General features: G+C 42.9%; 1 protein-coding gene across 2 annotated transcripts; it reads left to right on the top strand.

Moving 5' to 3' along the window:
* Positions 1–310: 310 nt before the first annotated feature.
* Positions 311–23,076, top strand: tmpoa (thymopoietin a). Of its 2 annotated transcripts, none has more exons than XM_030725277.1 (6): positions 311–807; positions 12,777–12,894; positions 15,642–15,788; positions 16,106–16,233; positions 20,526–20,620; positions 21,896–23,076. In XM_030725277.1, exons 1-6 carry the CDS (start codon positions 565–567, stop codon positions 22,263–22,265), a joined length of 1,101 nt encoding a protein of 366 aa, XP_030581137.1. In that variant the 5' UTR covers positions 311–564; the 3' UTR covers positions 22,266–23,076. The 2 variants fall into 2 exon arrangements, with proteins under 2 accessions (XP_030581137.1, XP_030581138.1); XM_030725278.1 differs by lacking the exon at positions 311–807 and adding an exon at positions 6,365–6,500.
* Positions 23,077–24,736: the final 1,660 nt, after the last annotated feature.

Here is a 24,736-nt window from a genome sequence, read left to right as displayed (position 1 = left end):
CTCTAAAACTAAAGGCAGCCTTTCATTAAGTGAACAATAACACAAACGACTCCATTCCTGAAAAACAAAACGATTCTGGTGATATGCAGGAAGTCGCTTCAATGCAGCTTTTTGGTACGTTTAGTTTCAGGCTTCAAATGAGCAGAGCCGCTCTGGAGCTACAACAAAACCTTTAATTCAATCTGAAACTAACATAAGCACCGATGTCTGTAACAGTGTACTGATGAACTGATCCCTGCGATGTTCCGCGGGGTTTAGTGACCAGCGTCACTAACAGGCGACAGCGACGGGTCACGCTACCTACTTCCGGTCAAGGCGGCTCCGGGGCTCCCATTTCTTCTTTGTTTCTCCGTCCTTCAGAGCGGAGGAGGAAGCGAGAGCAGCGGCAGTCAGTCGCAGTCATGGTCCGCTTCCTTTCCTTTCCTTTCCCTCCTCTGAGGCGTCTCTAAGCTGAGCAGCGCCGCTGCTCTCGGTTCGATCCAGCAGGAGGCGCTGTGGGCGCCGTCTCTGTCGCCCCCCTCGATACTAGCTGCTGGCTCACTGACCGGCCGTCCGCACGCAGAAATGCCGGAGTACCTGGAAGACCCGTCTGTGCTCACCAAAGAGAAGCTAAAGAGCGAACTGCTGGCCCACAGCGTGGAGCTGCCGAGCGGCAACCCGACCAAGGACGTGTACGTGCAGCTTTATCTGCAGCATCTGACGGCGCAGAACGAGCGGCGCGTCCCGGCCGCGGCTCTGGATTCCTTCTCCAGCGACGAGGAGCTGCCTCCACCCGAGCTCTCCGGCAGAAGCCGCTCCTCCGGCAGAGTAAGTGCGCTCTAACACTCTCAGTAACTTTGGTGTCCGTTTAAGTTGTGCACAGCAGCGAGGATGCAGCGCCCCACTGCTAAATCTGCTCATTTTCTGATCAGCCGATTACTCGTCTGTAAACTCCTGTAAATGTTTAAAGCAGAGTTCCCAGAGGCCCTCAGAAACCATTCAAACTGCAACACACTCAGCATGAAGTGCAGCTGTGCTTCAGTGCACACAAACCGGCCGCTTTCACGGCTCCTCAGAATACCACTCTGCACATGTAGTTTCACACTAAAGTCTCGTGAATGGCACTTCCCACAAACCAAGTTCATGGGTTTCACTTCCCCACAAAGTTTCCCCACTTTGCTTCAGACGCAGCCTGTCACAGGAACACTGGCTTCATTGTTTCTAGCAGCAACAATCATAACAGCAACAGTAGCAACTGGTTGGCTTGTATGAGAACCTGGATGGCAGCTTTAGCGGCTGCAGCAGGAAGTGAAATCACAGCCAGATCCAGACGGTGATGGAGTACAGATGTGGATGCTGCTGTGTTTTGAGCTTGTTTGTGAATGAACGCAGTTTCTGTTGAAGAGGAGCTGCAGATGTTTTGCTCCCAACTTAAAGTCACTGAGTTAGAGGCAGGGACAAAGTTCCTCTGCATTCCTCCTCTGCTTTAGTAAGAACAGCAATAATCCTCGGATACAGTGGGAGCAGGTCGGAGATTTTCCCCTGAAACACGCTGAAGGTTGAAAGCGTGCCCACATATTTCTGAGCAGTCCAAAGACATGCATGTCAGCTTCAGTGGTGATTCCAAGCTGGCTGTAGGTGTGAATGTGGACATCAATGTCTGTCTTTCTGTGTGACCTGTCCAGGGTGTAACTCCCACCCACCCCGAGCCTGGGGAGTGAAAGAAGATAAAGGGATAATAGAGTGACAGTAAATAACAGTGATAATCAGCTGATAATCAGAGAAATTGATGGATGGTTCCCTGTAGAACTGCAGCTGGTGACTGTAGTTCTTGTGCTGGTCTTCAGTCTTGGAGAACTCAGTATAGATTCACAGTCTCTTTACCTGCTGTGGGTTCTGGTGGCCCTCCAGCTTGCAGCAGATCTCAGAGCTGAATAAGGACTACTTTTACCAGCTGTTGTCCAACACGATCGAGTTGGGTCTGTTTGATCACAGTGCACAAAGACTACAGCAGCAACCTGAGCAGACGGCCTGCGGGGAAACGGTAGAGCTGCCTGGTTAGAAGCAGAGGAGGGGATCGCCCAGACTGATGGCGTTGTTGTCCCAGATGAATGAAAGCATAAAAATAAATTACAAAAAAATACTTGGATGGTTGTTAGTGTACCTGAGAGGTACTCCAAGTAAGTACTTTGAAACACTGCATTGCATATGTGGCAGGCCAATATCAGCAGATACTGTCAGCCATCTGATATGATTCATGAAGTGATTTGCTGTGACAGAAGAAACCAGTCAGTGTAATAATCAGTCAGACATGCATAAAATGTTCTTTGGTGTCGTGACATATTTGATTATGTGCAGTACTTTGAGGAATGATTTGGGACTGATGTTGGTTTTCCATGCAGAAGAAAAAAAAGTTCAGTTATCTGGTTACACATGCTGTGTGTGTGTGTGTGTGTGTGTGTGTGTGTGTGTGTGTGTGTGTGTGTGTATCCTGTGCTCAGACATCAGTTACAGCCGGCTGAAGTGCAGACTGTCTGCAGAGCTGCAGCAGGCACAGTAACTGGAACAGTTATTCCTCATTTCCATTAGTACCTACTCGGCTCAACTGGGTTTTATTACCTTCCCCCACAAAATAAAGCGGGTGGATATTGTTGTCATACTGTCCGTCTGTCCATCTGTCTGTGACATTTTAACTTTCCAGTCTGTCCTCCAAGGAAGAAAAAGTTGAGTTGAGCCATGAAATTTGGCATGTGTGTGTCACAGGGTTATTATAGTTAACGAAAACAAAGGAAATAATAAAAACTGAAATTGAAAAAACATTTTTGTTAACTGAAATAAATAAAAACTATAATTAAAAGGAAAAACCAATAAGTAACTGAAACTGTATTGTAAGTTTACAAAACAAAAATGAACTGAAATTATAGATAAAATGACTTAGTTTTCGTGTTTGTCATTTTATTTAAAAGGAAATCATTTTTTCTGCTCTAGCAGTTTAAGTTGGGAGCGCCATCGGTTGTGTGTGTGTGTGTGTGTGTGTGTGTGCTGCGCTGGTCTGCAAAGTAAAGGCAGCGGTCTGCCGAGTCCCATATGGAGTTTCTTTGAGTGCAATATCACAGATAGAAGCCAGTGTGTTGTTGTGTGTAGAAGCCAGTGTGTTGTTGTGTGTAGAAGCCAGTGTGTTGTTGTGTGTAGAAGCCAGTGTGTTGTTGTGTGTAGAAGCCAGTGTGTTGTTGTGGATGATGAAAAATGTGCGGAACGCTTCTCTGTCAGGAAAAATCCACCAACACCAAAGTCCACCTGAGAACAGAAACTGCTCTGAACCTATGACGTAACCTGATGCACCTCTGGAGACACATGAGGTCGGGTCCACTCAGCCGCAACATTGTGATTAACCTGTGCCATGTGCTTGTGCGTTTCCGGCTGCTTTTCACCACAGTGTTTGAATTTATCAGTCAGAGAATAACAATCAGGAATAATAAAGCATCAGTATAAGGACTCACAAATGTCAGCAAATTCCTGGAGGGAGCTGCTGAAACTATCGGAATGGACGTGAGGGAATGAAGAAAGTGAAAAAACAGGGACAAATATGTTTGCAGCCAAAAAACTGAGCATAAAGAGCGAGGACCTAAAAAAGTCCCAGCCGGCACCGCACATAAAACACCAGCACAGGACCACAAGGAAATTAACATACATAATCCAGCTACACAAGCATGAATGTGGACATGAGGTCGGACACTTGTAGGTTGTGTAGCAGAGACGCAAAGACCCTGCAAGTCTAACCAAGCTAGCTCCAAACCAGAAGCAGCTTCATAACATCAGGATGCAGCTGGATTTGAGCTTTGACTCCTTCAAAGAGTTTGTTTTTGTCCAACACCACATGTAGGTGTTGATAATCTACTGCACTGATGCTGAACTCTATTGTAGAGTTTATTGTAGAGTTTATTGGGTGTTGGAGTTTGTTTTTCTTCATGTTCATGTGTGTCCTTAATATTACACACGTTTAGCACGTAGTCCTGCTGTCTTGTGAACAGTTGGTTATTGAATACACTTCTTTAAACGGTATCTTTTGTTGAGTTTTTATTACACAATAGTCACTGTTGCATTTGATCGTGTGAAAAAACTAAAACTAAGCATTAAACCAAAAAGAAAAAACGAATAAAAACACGCAAAATCACTGAAAACTAACCAAAACTAACTGAATTAGAGAAAACAAAGGAAAAATGAATAAAAACTAAACTATAATGTAAAATCCAAAACTATTATAACCCTGGTGTGTCGTGTTATGTGTGCAACATGATATTCATATTCCTAGATGTTTAGTACTCTTTGTACACCTTAGTTGTGTTTCTGATGTACTACATGGAGGATGTCAGGATGCTAATGCTATGATAATATATGCTAATGATATGCAGCCTCTTTCTCATATGTAGCAGCTGACCTCGGTCCCTGAACAGCTGGCAGTAGCTGAGAGAAACTTCCAGGTAAAGAGCTGGTCTGTTTATAAGAATATGATTTTCAGGCTGCAGCCTTATTGATTAGCCTGTGATGCCAACTTCTGATTGGCTGAGCATTGTCGATCATGCTGGTCAGGGATGTCTTATGGACATAAATAGTACAGACTATGACTCATCATTGAGCAATATTAAAGCCATACCTACTGCTCAGCAATATTGCTCAAATGTAAACATGCTTGCATTATGTTTTGCATAAGGTTGCCTTATGATTATAGTGATGTTATACATAATGCCTTGATATCAGCAGATTATGTAGTATGGGTGCATTATGTACTAATATTCCTGAGGGTGGTAATGTCCCTTGAGGGTGGCTGTGGCTCAGGAGGTAGAGCAGGTCACCTACTAATCAGAAGGTTGGCGGTTCGATTCCTGGCTTCTCCGGGTTGCATGTCAAAGTATCCTTGGGCAAGATTCTCCAACGTGTGAATGTTAGACAGTAAGCACTAAGCTCAGTTTCATATGGAAGTGCTTGTATGAATGGGTGAATGCAAACATGTTGTATAAGCACTATATAAAAACCAGTCCATTTACCATTTACTGTACACATGAGTATAATATGATGTGACTACCTTGAATGAATGCGTCATATCTGGTTTATTGTTATAGATTATTAGAAAGACATTATGTAGTATACACCTATGGATAGAGTGCAGTACTCTCTAATTTGTCATGGAAATGTCTGTTCAAGGATGTGGTATTTGAAGAAATGTTAAAGATATGTATTTGTATATCAGAATATGATGTTATATTAGAATATCATTTGGTTTTTGTGTTATGAAATGGGGCTGGAATGTGATCCTGACTTCTACATGTATTTTATATTTGCTTTTTCTTTTAACTTCATTTTCATACGCCTGTTGAGAAACGATGTGTTCATGTGATCACCCGTGGCAGGCGGCGTCCATTGAAGTGTCAGCTCAATAACTGCTCAGCCTGCACTTACCAAACTTCATGAGCAGATCAAGCTGGGACTGTACATGAGGTCACTAAGGTCAAGGTCACTGTTACTAAAAATAGAAAAATGCTGCCCACTCAATAAGGGGGTTAATACAGTGTGTCGGGCATATTTTTGGCATTTTTCTTTTATTACTGTTTATATGAAAATCTTTTGCCCTGCCTCACATTAAGGCCTTCACTATGAGCCTGTGGTTTGTTTACATTTACTAATGTTGTTTTTATAGTAGATGATATTATTCAGTCATTTCTCCTGTGGGATGGTAAATGGTAAATGGACTAGTTCTTATATAGCGCTTTTCTACTCAATCAGAGCACTCAAAGCGCTTATACAACCTGTTTTTGCATTCACCCATGCACTCCCATTCATACAAGCACTTCCATCATTAATTAAGCTAAGTGCTTTTTTTAATTAACTAGCATTCACACGCATTCATACTCCGACAGAACGGTCTGAGAGCAACTTAGGGTTAAGTATCTTGCCCAAGGATACATTGGCATGTAGCCTGGAGTAGCCAGGATTCGAACCGCTGACCTTCCGATCAGTAGGTGACCTGCTCTACCTACTGAGCTACAGCCACCCTATACAGGATCTATACAGTATTTATCTGTCTGTGCTGATGACACACAGACAGATAAATACTGTCTTGTGATGGATTGGGAACAGCATGATCTGCTAAATAGCTTTATTTATATTGAACTTTGAGAGTGCTCCAAACCAAATCTGGAGCAGTGTGTGTAGAGGATCCAGCCTGTTTTAGAGCAGGGAGGTGTGTACTTGATGATTGAATGATCAGTGTGAGCCAAAAAGTTGGCAACTGAAAAATTATATGTTAGTGGGAGGAGACTGTGAGTCACTGCTGCTGGTAGTTTGGAGCAGCGACAGTGAGTAGAGGTGTGCTGCTGCACGAAGCAGCTTCAGGCCGGGTCCATGGGGACAGTTAGGAGCAGTGGCTGTACTCAGCTCAGGTCTGTTTGTGTGGGAGATGATCCAGCTTTCATGAGGTTTCAGTTTTGATGAATGAGAAGAAGTGTGTGAAGGTCACAGAGCAGGTGGGTTTCACTGATCGATTGTGCAGCGATGCCTGTTTGATGAAAGCAGTCTGTCAGCTGGAAAGAATCCAATATGAGTCAGGTAATGTGACGGTGTTGTAAGAGGAGTGCTGGGGCGGGGCCCCAAACCCGATGCAGCTTGTTTATAGCATGTTTACATCACTGGTACGTGTACCGCTGTGCTCAGTTTACATACACTCATTTTGGGCTTTAATGATGGGTTTGAGCCTGCGCCTGAGACATTTCCTGGGTGTTGAGTTCAGCTTATTGCTCCAGCCCTACATGACAGTCCCATATTCTCATGGAGAAATTTGGCAAAGATTTTATGCCAGATACCCTTCCTGATGCAAGCCTCCCAATTGATCTGGGCCACCAGGTTTTCTGAGAAAATGTGTTGAGCTTGGCTCTAAAACTAACACGACTCTGAGGTAGTTTCATGATCAGGTAGCAAATAAGAACCTAAACAGTAATCCTTGGCTGTGTGTCTACAGTTTTAGCGTTAGTGTGGCTGCATACCCACTTTACTACAAATAAGGCAGTTTTTTTGGTGTAAGTATGCTCTTAGTTTGATAAAAGTACACATTTTCACAGTGTTCAGAGGGCTCGTGGTTTACCGATGCTAAAGTGCAGACAGTAAGACGTTAGAGAAGAAGGATGGAGTCATCCAGAGATCAGGAGTGTTTCAGCGTGTTGTTTCTAACTCTGCCGTTCCTGTGAGGATGTTCTGTGGGAGACAAACTGTGAGCCACTGTGTGCTGCTGAGTGTGTTTTTACTGCAGTTTCACAGCTGGAATGCTGCAGCAGACAGATATTTTCTTGCAGCTGTTTCATTTATGCTCAGCCTCTTCACTGAGGAAATGTTTTTCTGAGGAAGAATTCATGCTCTGTGTGTGTGCGTGCGTGCGTATGTGTGTAACTGGCTGCAGGTGAGAGGTGATGGTGTTGGTGGGGAAGCAGCCTGTAGATTCATTCCTGACATTTCTGAGTCAGAGAGGCTGCTCAGTGTGAGTCTGTGTATTCATGACGTTTATTCTTTTGAACAAAGTCTGTGTGAATGAGATTTACATGAAGACTGTAGTAATGCAAACAGGTTCATCTGGACGAAGTAGACTCAGGCTAACCTTCAGCATGCAGCAGCTCTAATATGAGCTATCAGACTCTATCCAGGACTGTGAGCGGTCTGTCAGTTTGCAGTGAGCTCTGTAGTACAGTTCTGGCTTTAAAGGCCAGGGTGTGATCTGCAGAGGCACTTTTTCCCCTCCTCCTCTCCGCTCTTCGGAGCAGGCTGCTGCGATTATGAAACAGCTGGGCACACGTCCAGACCAAGCCCTGCTGAGGCCAGATACTGAAGAAGACTGCCTCTCCATGTGCCCTCCATTGATATCACGCTGTGAACCATGGCCTGACCTCACCATTGAATTCCTCACATTCTCTTCCCTCTTTTTTTTTTCTTTCATTCTTTTTTAGGCCCACTTGTTCATTTAAAGACCACAGTCACTTGGAGAGTGTAAACAATTGCTGTGAATAGTTTTGGGTTGGTGCCTCAGGCTGGAGGTGCTGCTCCACCTCCACCAACTTTGTTCAGTCACAGCACACACACCCCTCCCAAAGTACTGGAACTGTGAGGCCAGCCCTTTATTTTTGCTGTAGACATTAAAAGATGAATATAAGACTTAAGCTCAACATCTCAGCTTTTATTTCCAGGTATTTATATCTGGCTCTGATACACAGATCAGCACCGTCGTCTGATGCCAGCAGAAGGATCAGAATAAGACTTCTGGGCTTCTCTGCTTAGGCTGCTGCCCCCGTGACCCAGCCCCACATGAGCTGAAGAAAATGGATGGATGGATGATTTATGGTTTAAATTTTAACTTTTACTGAGATGGGTGTCATGAATTATAGAACAAACTTTGTTTACAGTTTTTGACATTGTCGATTAAATAGTTCTCACATTTAATTTGATATCTGAGTGTTTCATAGTTTTAGACTAGTTCATCAGCCTCATTTTCCACCTTGTTTAGTCAACTAAGAAATTAGTGACCAGGAACATATCTAGACTTCATATTTAGTTGCAAATCCTTTGCTTACAACAGCTGCATCAAGCCTGTGACCCACTGAGCTTTTGCATTGTTCTTCTGTGATTTCACTGCAGCCTCTTTCAGTTGTTTGTTTGTTTTTTTTGGGGTGGGGTGGGGTGGGGTGGGGGGGTTACTCCCTTCAGTCTCCTCGTTAGCAGCTAAAATGCTCTACAGCAGGGCTCTCCAACCTTTTAGACACTCAGAGCTACTTCAAGAGTACTGAGGAATACGAGGAAGTACTTATTTGATACAAATCTTACCGAGTAACAAAGTTGCACAGTTCACGTTAATTTATAGCGATATTAATAATAAAAACATATCTGAAGGGACTGCTCACGTTAGTGTTATTCATTCCTATTAATGATAAATGACAAAAATATATTTAAAATGCAACAGTATTTATTTCTGTTACCACATCTAATATTTTTGTAAATATTTGACAGTTTTGTATGAACATATTTTAAACATTTTAACCTGTCCTATTTTGTACAAATGAACACTAATTTTTTTTTTTTTTAGAAAATCATTAAGTAACAATCAAAGCTTTATAAATTTTTGAACTAATCATGAATGCTGTCCCATGTTTCTACAAATGATCAGTTCTGTCATTGATCACCACATTTGTACTAATCACCAAATCAGAAGCATTTTAACAAATTATTACATCTCTTACAGTTTTTGAACAAATTATTTTTCACATTTTTGCACAATATTTAACAGCACTACAGTCTCACTGACAGCATCTTTGTAAATGTGTGTCAGTGGGAAGCCTGGCAGTGCATGCTGTTTGCTAGTGTTCTGTAAGCTGGGGGATAATCTGACGCTGCAGCTCTGAGTGAGTGTTGGAGATGTGCATCAGTAAGGTGTGTTCTCTGTTTGTTCTTGATGAAGTTCATGTCAGAAAAAGCTGATTCACAGAGACAGGCTGAACCAAAAAGGCATCTTTCACAGCTGCTGTGCATCCATCTGTGGACTTTTCTGGATCTACAAGGCACCAAAGGTTTGGTGCACCCTGATGGGCTTTGAGGTGGAGCTCATTTTGCAGCGTTAGGATTTCAGTCTCTACCTGTCCAGCATCAAGTTCAACGTTGCACTGAGCTGCTCAGTAGTGCGTGTCATGTCCACTTGCATGAAAGGATTTGAAATGAAGGACACACATGGCTCAAGCTGATCAAAGTCCCTAAAGCTGTTCTCAAACTCTTGCCCAGGTCTGTTTCTGACTTCAGTTCCTCTCTGCGGCTTTGTCAAAGCCCCAGATGCACAAACATCGCCATTCAGCGCTGACTGCACAGAGAAAATGTTCATCTTAGCTTTAAACGCTTTTACAGCACTTATGTCAGCAACAGTCTTACCTTTATGTTGCAGCTCACAGTTCAAATGGTTCCGCTTCCCAGTGATATGAGTTAAAGGTCGAGTATCCCCTCAGTGTCCTGGAGCAGGGAGGTGTCTTCCCCCTTGGTTTCAATGAACTCTTTGATTTCAGCCCAAAGTGACAAAAAACACTGTAAAACTCGTCCCTGCTGAGCCATCGGATTCCTGTGTGTAGCAGCAGGTCACCATATTCAGCTGGAAGTTCCTCCAATAGCACCTTGAAGATCCTGTGCTGTTTGGCTTTGGCCATGAACAGTATGAGCTGCGATGTACTGCTGTTATCCACAGACTGATCACACTGAATGCTGAACCGCCTGCACTTCATTAGATCCTGGTCCAGCTGCTCTGTCAAACTCTCAGACGTAGCTGACACCCTTCTAACCATCGTACTTTCCCCCAGTTGGACATCGTAGAGAGTGGAGATGACACCAGGACCGTTCTTCTCGTCTCTGAAGAGAGTGTTTGCAGTTATCATCATTGCTCCTTTCAACACCTCCCTTCAGAATAGGCTTTCTTGTTCTTTAAATGAAAAAGATTTTTCTGTCCAAAACAGCTGAAAAGTTTACAGATGATTCAGTTCATGAAGGTTTACTATTCAGAATGAACGCTGATATTAATGGGAGAAAAAAATAGGAGCCAACGTCGCTGCTCCTTCACTCGTTAAATAGCCTGGCCATAACATGGAAACTCGCTTGGACACGCTGAAATGGACAGAAGGCAAAATGGAGAAATAGTCATTGGCACTTGGTCCCACTCTGACCACTTTTAAACTCGGACCTTCAGCTGGCTCAGTTTCTCTCTGGGGAAAGTTGTTTAATGAGCTTTCAGTTACACAGACCTGCTTACCGATTTGTAAGTTATAGAAAACACTGCTGTCACTGACCACAACCAAAAACTTGTTTGTTTTTTTTAATGCAGGACTAATATGGAAGAGGATTCATTATTTTATTGATACTTATTTTCATGAGTCATCTTTAAACAGATGATGAGTGAAAAGTGAAAAGTCACACGTGTACACAAACACATTTTTTAATTTCCTAAAAAGCAGGTGCCCAGAGAGGGGAAATATTGAAGGAAAGGCGGCAGTGTCTGAAGGAGCTGGAGGCATTTCAGCCTAGTATGCAGGGCTGAAGCTGTCCCTCACACGCCAGCCTACAGGAAATTACTTGTGCAGCCAGTACATTCACATGATGCTGTGCCTCCTCACTGGATCAGAGCCAAAGATGACTGCCTTGGAGCAGATCAAATAAACATGGACTAAATATTTTGCTCAGGTACAATCTGAGTGCAGCAGGGACCTCTTATTTCTAAAAGACTGCAGAAAAGCCTGCAATCGTGTCATAGTGGGCAGAGCTCTTTGTGTAGCTGAAAGCCCAAGTTTCTTCATAGCTTTGGGTCAAACCACTCTGTTCATGGCCACATATGATTCTCCACACACTCCATAGGTCAGTGCATTTGGAAGTAAATACCATGTGTATTACACTTTTGGCAGCTATTTAGCACGGATGCTGTACTGTGACAGCAAGTCAAACTGTGAGCTAACCCACAGCACAATGCAAAATAGTGAGGTTTAAAAAAACCCTCTGCCTCCTGGCATTAGCATCTTTAGGTGGCTCAGATCCCCTGGAAGCACGAGGTCTAGAACACATAATTCCAGGCCTCATAGATCTTAATGAGGTTCATATGACTCTTAGTGACTTTATTCTCCACATCAAGTGGCTGAGAAAGAACCAGGAGTAAGAAATGCTAAAATCATAATAAATATAAACCACTGTGAATACCGTCACTGTATGAGATTGGCTTTATTATGGTAAAAACTACCTCATCTCAGATTTTCAGTAGATGCATCTGTGGTATGAATTTGAAAATCCTAGGTGACATTGTTATTGAGTTATCAGGTTCACAAGATTTTCAGAAAACTTGATCTCTGACCTTGAGGTCAAGGTCACCAAGATTTTTAGCAGATGCATCATATGGTATTAAATCTCTGTCTCTCCCCTCTCAGCAGAAGACTGCCCCTCCCTGAGCCTGGGTCTGCTGCAGGTTTCTTCCTGTTAAAGGGAGTTTTCCTTCCCACTGTCACCAAGTGCTGCTCATAGGGGGTCGTTTAGACTGTTGGGTTTTCTCTGTAATTATTGTAGGGTCTTTATTTTACAATATAAAGCACCTTGAGGCACCTGTTTGTTGTCATTTGGCGCTATATAAGTCAAATTGAATTTAATTATTATAGTTTATATTGTATTAGTTTTATTTTAATTGCTCTTCAGAGCTATAGGTAAATGCAGTGCAGTTTTGACTGACTGACTGGAGAGAGATAAAAGTACTCCGGGTACCTTTGCTGTTCTACATCCAGTTCGTCTTCCAGCTTTGACTACATCTGCTGTCTCACTTTTTGTCTCGGCTCTGGACTGATGGACGAAGGCAGTTTAAATCTGGGTTAATGGAACAGTTATATGAAAGTACTGAAGTGTATCTGTAATTTACTCAACACAGAGTGAAACAAGCCAGGCTGTCAGTTATAGCCCCACGATTATAAAGAAACAGACAGTCTCAGAAGTCATGAACTCATCCACAACAACAGCAACAATCCAGGGACAGAATGCTGCACACAGGAGTTGGGCTGGCTTCTTAATCATAGGAGAAGAGCTTCGCTTGCTTTTACTGAGTAAAGACAGCACAGTCCCAGAAACAAAACTGTGTTGCCTGACTTTTGTCATTGCGTTGTGATTAATTTACCTCAGGGCTAAAGTGATCCATGACTGCCTCTGATCTGACTCTCATTAGTTGTTTTGTGTACCGACCGGGCTGCCCTGCTGTTTTCCCACAGAAAGCCACCAGGAAAACCGACAAGGTTCAACCGGCGGAGCTCGATGTGACGCTGCTGACTGATGAGAGCCTGAGGGGCGAATTGCTCAAGCATGGAGTGGAAGTGGGGCCGATTGTGGGTGAGTACTCACCATAGCAGAGAAAGTAGCAGGTTAAAGACTGAACTACCATCTGCCCTCAGTAAAGGGGACACTTCACTGCCATGGAAGAACATTTTGTCTCATCCAGGTGCTGGAATTTATTCACGGTTGACTAATTATTACAAATTTATTTAAAATTCAGATTAAGGTTATCACTTTTCAGGTTTTGATGTGTACAATGGTAAGATGGTTTGAAGAAGAAGAAGAAAGAGCTTTATTTGTCACATACATATACATGCAGTGAGATTCATTCTCTGCATTTAACCCATCACACACATGGAGTATGTAGTACACACAGCACAGCATGGAGCAGGGGGCAGCCAAAGGGCGCCCGGGGAGCAACCTGGGGGGGTGGGCTTGCTCAGGGACCCACAGTGATGCCAGCCCGAGGATTTGAACCAGGGTCCTCTCAGTGATGTGTGTTCGTTGTTGCATTGTGTTTGTATGTGAATTGGCCATTCACTCTTCCACATGATATAACATCCGAGGCCTTTTTGAGACTAATTTCTCTCTTTAAGTGTATGTTAAACATCAGGAAGGGGGAAGATACTTTTTCACAACACTGTGCTAATGTACATGTACATGTCTCTGGAGCTTGAAAAAAGGGCGACTGTTTCTTGAAGATGTTTCACCTCTCATCCGAATGGCTTCTTCAGTTCTCAAACCCAAAGGTGGAGAGACCCAGGTATTTAAACCCGAGTGGGTGCAGTCCCCTGGAGGTGGTTGTGACCCACTATTGTTCATGTGCATAATCACATGTGCCAAGGAGAAAGGAGGCGTGAGTCACTATAATCAGTCGTTTCAGGTGAAACCAATTTGGGACTTTGCCACATTGTATCAAGTGACCTATTGAGGTCACCTGAACAAAGGTGTGAATGGGGGTTGAGGCGCCTGGGGAGGGAGCTCAGGATCAGTAAGTGGGGGAAAGTTGGTGACATAATCCACTTCCTCTGTTCAATGATGGTTGTTCACAGTGGACATAGATGCTTCTTTTACTCCTCTTTCAAATCATCTGTCTTCCTGGTCCAAAGTGTGAACATTGACATCCTCAAAACGGTGACCTTTGACCTTTAGATGCAGATGTGCGGCTGAGTGTTGTCCTGTCGAGGTGGCTTTTCTATGTTGTGCCATTCGTTTGTGAAGAGGCTGTTTGGTTTCTCCAATGTAAAGGTCCGAGCATGCTTCACTGCACTGGACAGCAGACACTACATTGCTGATCTTGTGTTTGGGGGGGGGAGGTTTGTCCTTGGGATGAACCAGTCTGAGGGCTTTTTGAGGGAGCACTTTCTGCCCGGTGTTGCAGGATCCTTGATCCCCCCAAGTTTATGTTCCAGTGGGTGGAGTGGAGTCAAAGTGGAGGTTCTGGTCTGTGTGCGTGGCCTTCCAGTACACTTCAGTGTTGAGGTTTCCACCTTCCTCAATAAGCACCCCACAGTCCAGGAATGGTAACCTGTTATCTCTGGTGTCCTCCCTGGTGAACCTTGTATTTTTATCCGCTGAGTTGATGTGGTCAGTGAAGGCTTCTACTTCTTGGGTTTTGATTTTGACCCAGGTGTCATCCACATATCTGTACCAGTGGCTAGGTACCACCCCTTTGAAAGAACCAAGAGCTTTATTTTCCACTTCCTCCATGTAAAGGTTGGCTACAATGGGAGACACTGGGGAGCCCATGGTGCATCCATGCTTCTGTCTGTAGAATCCATCACTGTATTTGAAATATGTTGTGGTAAGGCAGAGATCTAAAAGTTTGCTGATCGTCTCCACTGCCTCAGTTGTGGGTATGCAAATGAAAAATGAAACCACATCAAAGGACACCATGGTTTCATCTGGATCCAGTGTAAGGTTGTCGACCTTGTTGGTCAAATCTGTTGAGTTTTCAATGTGATGAGGTGTGTTGCTTAGAAGTGGAGATAAGATGGTTTTAAATACCTGGTCTCTCCACCTTCTTGGTTTGAGAACTGATGAGAGGTGAAACATCTTCAAGAAACAAAAAGAAGTCCAGTCGTCCTTTTTTCAAGCTCCAGAGATATTATGACCTGGATGACTGAGAACCTACACAGAAATATATAGAATAGAATAGAATGCCTTCATTGTTATTATACAGAATGTACAATGAGATTGGAGGGTCACTCCTGTTCAGTGCCATGCAGTAGGAAGTCACACTTTCTAAAATATAAAATAGAACTTCTAAAAATATACAGAAAATAAAACAATGTATAAAAATATATACATTGTAAGAAATAAAATAAGTATATACATATAATGATGAAGATGGTGAGTATTGGTGAATAAATATTGGATATTACACAATATAGGAGTGATGGGTATTGTTCAGTATGAATGATATAATATTGCACAGAGATGTGGGTGTTGCACAGTCACAGTGGGTGAGTGTGTGAGTTCAGGGTGGTGATTGCTCTGGTGAAGAAACTGTAGCTCCTGCCAGAGGGCAGCAGGTCAAAGCCAGAACAAACAGACTCCAGAACCGTTTCTTCCCTTCTACCGCTCACTGGATGAGTGGTAGAAGGTCAACAGCAGGTTTGAGTCCAAGTTGTTCTTCCTGAGGACCCTCAGGAAGTGAAGTTGCTGCTGAGCCGTCTTGATAACAGCTGTGATGTTATCTGACCAAGAGAGATCAGCACATGATCAGTACATGATTTCACTGCCATTCATAGAGTAGGTCTCTATGCAGGTTTAAAACCGCACTCTTGTGCTTTTCCTGCCAGCATCCACCCGGAAGCTGTATGAGAAGAAGCTACAGAAGCTGCTGGATGAAGGTCCTCCACAGCTGCCACTACAGCTTATTCTCACGGACATACAAGTGAGCCACAATGGCAACCCAGAGTCTGACCTCTACAGCGACAAGGAGGACGGTAAGAAGGATCCTTCAGTGCATCTGTATGCAGAGGGCTGCTGTGGCTTAAAGAGTGCTTGGAGCACAGTAGAGGAGGCAATGTTCTAGTCTGTCCTCCATTTGTTTGGCTCAACGGTGTTGTGGCTATGAAAAGGTCTATGAAATAGGCTAGCCTGTGAGCCAGTGGAGGGTCAGAAATCAAATACTGAGCCACACCTTGGAAAACAATTAGCACTAAAGAGAACTATTAGTTTGTTTCTGCATTACTAGACTGTGCAGAGCCCTGCTGTACAATGGCTAACTGATATAATGTGTGGTGATATTGCATTTTGCCAGAAGTGACTATAGCAGCTGATCCAGAGCCTGCGGAGGAACCAGAGCCAGCTCCTGTGGTGGAGAGACCAGTGAGGAGCAGAGGGAAGACCCCCGTTACCACCCGCACCCACAGCAGCCAGCACAACACGGTAAGATGCAGGGTTGGCACCCGATCGCGCAGGCCTGTGAAATTTTTCTGGCTACAATCCTGAGATGGGCTGTTCAACAAACACATTTGATTTACTCAGTTAACAGTGAGTTTGTCTGTCTTTACACTCTATATCTGCCACTACCTGCAAAACAAACGGAGACCACTTGGACTGGTTGGTGCAAATGTAAGTGTTGTGCTAGTGTGTGGTAATACAGGTCTGTGTAGGTTAGTTAACAGGGACTGCTGTGACTGTTATCACTCTCTGTCATGGTTGTAGCTTTGCACTGGCCATGTGGACTTTCAGTGCTGGGCAACCGAAAACCTGCAACTCTCCATGATGACTGAAAGCTCTGTGTTTGTCTCACGTTCCTGAAAATGAGCTTGGGGATGAGGGGACTCACAATAAAAGTGGCTGTGTGAAAAGGAGTTCAAGAGGGAAATTTACAAATAAAAGAAGATTTTAATAAAATGTTGAAATCAAAGATGCAGTTAGACCAGTATGTCTGTCAGGAAAAAGCTAAAACAGTTCAGTTCAATTTTATTTATATAGCGCCAAATCACAACAAACAGTCGCCTCAAGGTGCTTTATATTGTAGGCAAAGACCCTACAATAATACAGAGAAAACCCAACAGTCAAAACGACCCCCTGTGAGCAGCACTTGGAGACAGTGTGAAGGAAAAACTCCCTTTAACAGGAAGAAACCTCCAGCAGAACCAGGCTCGGGGGGGGGGGCAGCAGTCATCTGCTGAGGGGGAAGAGAGGCAGGACAGAGTAGAGTGAAGTAGATGCAGTGAGTGTAATAAAGCAGGTAGGACGGGACACCCTGCAGCTGTCTTTAATTACAGTTTCCTCTGACACTGGCATTAATCTTTGCCTTCATTTGGTTGGAGTGCAGTCACACACAGCTCACTGTGGGACTGGTGGATCAGCCCTGCTTGCTGCATGTCAGACTCAAAGCACATGATGTGGATTAGCTGCTTTTCTCTTCGACAGCTCTGAAGTCTGTCCATTTGTTTTTCTGATGATTGTTAATGTGTTCGTGTCACGAGACACCCGAAACAATAAAGTTTTAGCCCAATAACATTTCCCCCAGAACCAAAGGCCTTATGGAGCCGTGTGACTAAACTCCTTTGAAAAATAACAGCACTGTGAGCTCACCTCTCTGCTGTGATCCAGCACTGCGCTTCTGAATGTGCCAACAGCGCCTCCTTCTGCTCAGACAGCTCACATGCACCTGCTGAGTTGAGGCCATGTGAATTCCAATAACCTGATGTGACGTGTGTGTTTTTCCCATTTTAATTCTACACAAACAGTGTTGCTATTCTGAGTTCAGTAAGTACAGTGGTACAGTTGTGAATGTCCTAATTTTCTCATTGATGTAATCAGATTTAGTAAAACCTGTATTTTCATATCATTTCCTTTTCTTCATTTAACATCTGCAAAACAAAGTTAAAATTTTAGATAGATTTGTTTTATGCTGCTAGCAGAGAACAAAATAAAAAATTGTTATTGACAATAAACAGGACATTAAACACACAGTCAACAAACTGACCCACAAAGATGATGTGGGTGTGTAATTTGACTCTCTGATGGTACTGTCAGAAATAATATCAACTTTATTTTTATAGCACATTTCAAAACATTGACTTACGAAGCCCTTCAGTTTGAATTAAAGCCACATATATGTTACAAATATATAGACACATAAACAGATACATCATCAATCATATGGTCATACATTCATCCCAACATAAACACTTTACATACATGAAATGATTAAGGGAAATCTAACCTTTATGTTTTCAGCAGGCTGGTTTTAAAATTAGAGTATGGAAAGTTAAGAGACCCTGGTTAGAGGATTGGAGAGGCTGGCCACAGCGAGAAGGTCTCAGTAGCTCTCATATATATAAGCTGGGGTCTGTCCATGCAGAGCTTCATGTGTTAGTAACAGGATATTAAAGCAGATTCTGAATTTCTGAAGGTTGTTGGGCTTAACAGAAAAGTACAGTTGTGTATCATTTGCATAGCAATGATAGAAAGCTGTTAAGCAAAAGGCTCAAGGGTAACATATACAGGTGCTGGTCATAAAATTAGAATATCATGAAAAAGTTGATTTATTGCAAGAAGACTGCTGACTTGACAGGTGTCCAAAAGACGACCTTTGACACCTCGCACAAGGAGGGTGAGACACAAAAGGTCATTGCTAAAGAGGCTGGCTGTTCACAGAGCTCTGTGTCCAAGCACATTAATAGAGAGGCAAAGGGAAGGAAAAGATGTGGTAGAAAAAAGTGTACAAAAACAGGGATAACTGCACCCTGGAGAGGATTGTGAAACAAAACCCATTCAAAAATATGGGGGAGATTCACAAAGAGTGGACTGCAGCTGGAGTCAGAGCTTCAAGAGCCACCACGCACAGACGTATGCAGACATGGGTTTCAGCTGTCGCAGTCCTCATGTCGAGACACTCTTGAACAAGAGGCGGCATCTCGCCTGGGCTAAAGACAGAAAGGACTGGACTGCTGCTGAGTGCTCCACAGTTATGTTCTCTGATCAAAGCCAATGTTGCATTTCCTTTGGAAATCAAGGTCCCAGAGTCTGGAGGAAGAGAGGAGAGGCACAGAATCCACGCTGGCTGAGGTCCAGTGTAAAGTTTCCACAGTCAGTGATGGTTTGGGGTGCCATGTCATCTGCTGGTGTTGGTCCACTGTGTTTTCTGAGGTCCAAGGTCAACGCGGCCGTCTACCAGGAAGTTTTAGAGCACTTCATGCTTCCTGCTGCTGACCAACTTTATGGAGATGCAGATTTCATTTTCCAACAGGACTTGGCACCTGCACACAGTGTCAAAGCTACCAGTACCTGCTTTAAGGACCATGGTATCCCTGTTCTTCATTGGCCAGGAAACTGGCCTGACCTTTAACCCCATAAAAAATCTATAGGCTATTGTGAAGAGGAAGATGTGATACACCAGACCCAACAATTCAGAAGAGCTGAAGGCCACTATCAGAGCAACCTGGGCTCTCATAACACCTGAGCAGTGCCACAGACTGATCAACTCCATGCCATTACTGCAGTAATCCAGGCAAAAGGAGCCCAACTAAGTACTGAGTGCTGTACATGCTCATACGTCTCATGTTCATACTTTTCAGTTGACCAACATTTCTAAAAATCCTTTTTTTGTATCGGTCTGAAGTGATATTCTAATTTTCTGAGATACTGAATTTGTGGTTTTCATTGGTTGTCGGTTATAATCATCAAAATTAAAAGAAATAAACATTTGAAATATATCAGCCTGTGTGCAATGAATGAATATAATATACAAGTTTTGAATGGAATTACTGAAATAAATCAACTTTTTCATGATATTCGAATTTTATGACCAGTACCAGCACTGTTTTACTACAGAGAGATACAGAAAATCATTTGTACCCACAGCCATCAGTTTTTTCAGTTCTCATACAAATAGCAGATGAGCTGTCAGCCATATGAATTTCCCTCTGGGATCAATAAAGTTATTCTTATTTTCTTATCCTGTCCAGAATTGATAAACATACATGCACTATTAAACCAATTTACTAAGTCAATGATATCTGAAAAATGTGTTGGTGCAGTGACGTTAGTCAGGAGAGCTGAAAATCCAGCTGATGAGTGCTCATTAAAGATTAGATGGTTTTCTTCTGGGTGGAAACACTGGCTGTAAAACAGTGTCTTTGTGATCAGACATATGCAAGAAGTTTATAGCTAAAGCAAAAGTAAAAACGAGATCCATTGTGTGGCCACCATTATATGTGGGGACAGTAACATGTTGCACTGAATGAAATGAAATTCTATGGCAGGGATCATCAATGTGAAGATTAAGGTCACCTACCAAAATGAGTTTTTTTAATAACAGATGAGAGAAGATCAGAGAATTGCTTCAGAACGTCATGGCAGGAATTTGGGAGGTTGTAGAAATCAATACAGCAGACTGGATATTCACACTGAACTGGGAGTTAACTGACTCTTAAACCTCTGCTATTCCCCGACCACGGCCTGATTTATAATGTGGTGGGCAGCAGGCCCCTGGTTCAAGCCAAGTCTCAGTGAAACATAAGACTCTCAAAACTTTTGAGAGGTGACAATATTATTAAGAATAAATAATTTATTAGATACTGATCCACTGTTAAAAAGGGTGATAACTGCAGGTGAGACAGGCTTTAGAGGCAGAGGGTTACACCTCACAGTAATTAGATAATTAGATCAATAAATTCTCATGTAAATCCTGCTCTCCTTGGTTGTTCTCGTGTGTGTAGGTGGAGAAAATCGCAGCCAGTGACCAAATCCTGAAAGCAGAGAAGGATGTTCTGAAAGACCTCTTTCCTAATCCGAGCAGTCCAACGGGAATCATGTAAGTGCAGTCAGCTGTTGAGTTCTTACTGTAAATGAAGATGGATGCTTTGAGCCAATACTCACTGGTGTTATATTACTATAACCTTAGGACAAGAGAAAGGACATGCACTGTGTACTTTGAACCCCAGAACTGATTGAAACATTAGACAGGGTTGCAAAAGATAAAATGATTACTTTAGCTAGTATATAATGTTGAAAGTGAAGAAGAGTAAAGGGTTAGTCATGTGAAAGAGTGCACCTTCATTCAGTTTAAGGTTCTACATATGAGGACATAATAAAAAATCATACATTACAACTAAAATTTAAATAAAACCTTGGATGAACACATGACAGATTACATTGTTGTTACTGTTGTAGATTTGCTGCTGTGCTCAGGATCATTGTCTTGTTGCATGACCCAGTTTGGGCCGAGCTTTAGCTGTGAGACAGGTGACCTCACACACTAGACTGCTTTGGTACAAAGAGGAGGCGATGATCGACTCAGTGGCTGCAAAACAAGCCCAGTTTTCTCCAGATGTGACTGCATTTGGCCAGACGTCACTACTTTGTCCTCGTCTCACTAAAGGACACTGGGCATCATTCACCAGTGTGTGTGTGTGTGTGTGTGTGTAAAAATGTTCTTATCCTGTGCAAAAATAAGTGCACACACAAAACTAGCATCAGATTTGTGAAACATGCACAATGGAGGAAAGTAAAACTAAAAAGCGGTTTCAGGGCGGTGTCTTTTTGTTTAAGAGACACAGTCAAAGTGGACAGCCTGTTCTTGGTTTGTAACATAAGTCATCGCTGCAGCACAAAAAATTCAAATTCTTCATTCCACATTTATTGGAGTCCATCAAACCTCCTCCATGGAAACAAAGGTTCATGGCTGTAAATCTACATGTGGACGCCACGTGTTGACCGACACACATGAAACAAACACTAATGAAGACCATGACCTCACATTCGCAGGAGCATCATAAAACGAATAGAATAATATATAAGGAAAAGAAATCCAAAGAATTGGGATTTATAATAAATCTTTTTGAAAAACATATAGATGTTAATATTTGTTGTATGTGTGACAATGGTAGATCAGATTAACCCACCTGTTCAGGAGGAGAGTCTATACAGTCATATATAAACTTAACAAACCATCAAAGGCAATAATCCTGACACCACCCACTGCATCCTTTCACTGAGTTACCTGCCAGTCTGTATGACATTTGTGAACTGAGGTCTCTGTGAAACACAGACTTCTAAGAATTAAGAACTCTTCAATGTTTTTTTGTAGTGCCACCTGTCGACGCCCCATCCGAGGAGCAGCCGGGCGCCCTTTGACATCCAGTGACCCGTGGAGTGATGAAAACAGCCTCTACTCTCCAAAAACCACCAAGACCAGCAGCTCCTCCTACGTGCAGAGTTACACTGCAAACAGAGTCTCCAGCCTGCCCCCACCAACCATGTCCTCCGGGCTCCTGGCTGCAGCTCGCCCTGCAGGTCAGATCAAAGCAGCGCACCACAGCATGTCTCTGTGGATAAAGCTCTTCCTGCTGGCCATTGTGGCCACTTTCCTCTTCCTCATTTACCAGGCCATGGAGACTAACCCCATGAGCCCGTTTCAGACCTCAGGCACCGAGGTGGCGACTGACAGCACAGCGTAGAGAGCACAGCTGGAGACTGAGAAGTGAAAAAGAGCCAGTCTGCTTCTTCTTTCAGGTTTATGTGTGAATCTGCATTTGCTCCTCACATCAAAAACTTACTTTTCTTTTCTCGCCTTCAGTTCTGAATCAGTCTTGTGTGAAGAAGCACATTTCAGAGACACTCATGGACCTCTGTGACACGCTGTGAAAGCAGACAGCAGCCCTGTCTTTGTGTGTGGTTTATCCTTAACCTTTGACCTCAGGTAATGATGAAGCCAACCACACAGCTTTCAAAGAATCATGAGGACTCACTTTCTATTGCCTTCTCTTTTAGTCCTACCTACATGGTGTGAATGTGTGTGTGACTTTTTTTTACACTGTGCCTCAGCATCTCTGTGGGTCATTAACAGCTTTGGTGTCTGAACCTGTAATTTTGTTTTCTACCTTGGACCATCTCTGTTATTGAGACAGGGAGGCTTGCTGTTACAATTCAGATGCTTCTTAAACTTTTTTAAACCTGACCCAATATTTTCCTATTCTTCTCTTATAATAAAATGTAATATTCCAAAACATGTTCTTCTCAACAATGTATTCACTGTCACAAATATTGAATATCCAGTCAATAAACACTGATGCTATCACTGCACCTGAAAGAACACTTTGTGAGCTGGTAGTTGGTGCGTTGCACTCCTTGTTGCAGCTTCTTTTAGAGGATTTGTAACATGAATGTCTATCAGTTGAAATGAATGATATCTGCAGTGATGTTTAGCAATAATCAGAAAATTTGAGAAACATGTGAACCACATAAAGCTCCAGAGATGTAATCTTTCCGGCGTGTCCTGTGTCTGCTGTCTCCTCTCAGTGGGACATCCCTGGAACACTTCACCCAGGAGGAATCCCAGTCAGAGCCCAAACTAGCTTAACCAGCTCCTTCTGATGTGAAGGACTGGCAGCTCTGCTCAGAATGACTGAGCTCCATCTCTTTGCTTCTGCCCTGTGTTTCTGTGCTAGACTCTCACTGCAGGTGGTGCTCAGGCAGCTGTTCCCACACCTAGCAGCAGAAAAACTAGGTGAGGCACAGATAACCCATTACTCACAGCTAAAACAGGCAGTTTGGAAGAATAAGTACCATTCAATTTGTTTCAAAGCTGCCATAATGGAAACATTAATGCTAGTGTGCCGCATGTTGACTTTGTTGAGACCACAATGTCCATGACGTCGTAGCTCATCCAGCTCCCACTCCATCGACACCGACAGGGTGTTCACAGCATGTGTGAAGTACAGAGAGAAAGATCAGTTTCTGTCATGGGTTAGTTGTGCTGCACGGGCTGAGAACCACACCGTTTGGATGAAGACCCATTAGCTGATCATTATGTGTAAGTTTGATGAACTTCTGATCAATACTGCAGAGAGAGTGGTGATTCAGTTAAACTGTGAATGGGCAGCAAATCCCAAACGTCCAAAGCTAAAGAGTAAAGCCATTTAACTTGTTTATTTATCCCATATGTGGGAAATTCCTCCATCACAGCATTTGAAATCAAGTAGTAGTGGTCATAAGAGCAATAATAGCAAGAGCATTAATTACAGTAATAAACATATAATTATACTAATAATAGTAAAAGTTAAATGTAAATTTAAAGCCAGTGATCCAGAGATAGTGACACTCCTGTAACTTAATTGAGTTAAATGTACTTCATCACCCTCTTAAAATAATGGCGTGAGTCCTTTTTAACATAAATTTGTATTTTTTGCCTAAATCATATTTTCTATATTTGGTTCAGTTTTTTGTCACACGCTACCTATTTTCAGCCCATAATTACATGTTATCAATCTTCCTCCAGACAGTTATCAATGCATTGAGTCATGCTCAGGGCCTTTCCAGTTTAAAACAAGTCAGCTTACAGTTTTACAGTAATGACAAGCATCAAATGAGAGCTTTAGTAAGTTTAAAAGTAATTTATAAGAAATTATTTTCTGTAGTATTTTATCAGTAAATCCTTTTAGCTCTGCTTACAACTTGAATGTCGTCTGTGGCAAACACTCGAGCTATCCCTGAACCCGAGCAGCCCTTATCTGTTTGTACTAATAACAGCAATTAAACACAAGGACACTAATCAAACACCACGACTCAGTCTGCCTTCGTTTCTGTATGATTTTATTTTGATCAGGCCGTATTTTGAGTTTAAACATTACATTTAGATTCCTTTCTAATCACACTTTAAAATCAGCCCCTGATTTAAACATGCTAGTGTTTCAGACATATTCACAGATCAAACAAGTGTCACTCCAAAGATGATCCTTGTGGAGCTCCACAGGCTCACTCAGTGGTCCAAGTAAACTGCGCTCTTTGTTGTCTAATATCGATAGCTGCTTAGAAGGTTACCTCTGAGGGAGGGGGATTCACTCTTACTACTTATGGCAGGACTAGAAGCATAAGCCAAAAAGTACTCCACTGATAGGTCCCTGTTCTGTCCAACACACTTCTGACTGAC

This window comes from Archocentrus centrarchus, unplaced genomic scaffold (assembly GCF_007364275.1).
Source record: "Archocentrus centrarchus isolate MPI-CPG fArcCen1 unplaced genomic scaffold, fArcCen1 scaffold_52_ctg1, whole genome shotgun sequence".
Lineage (NCBI taxonomy): Eukaryota > Metazoa > Chordata > Actinopteri > Cichliformes > Cichlidae > Archocentrus > Archocentrus centrarchus.
The sequence above is the reverse complement of the archived record's forward strand: the minus strand, read 5'-3'. Positions and strand labels throughout refer to the sequence as shown.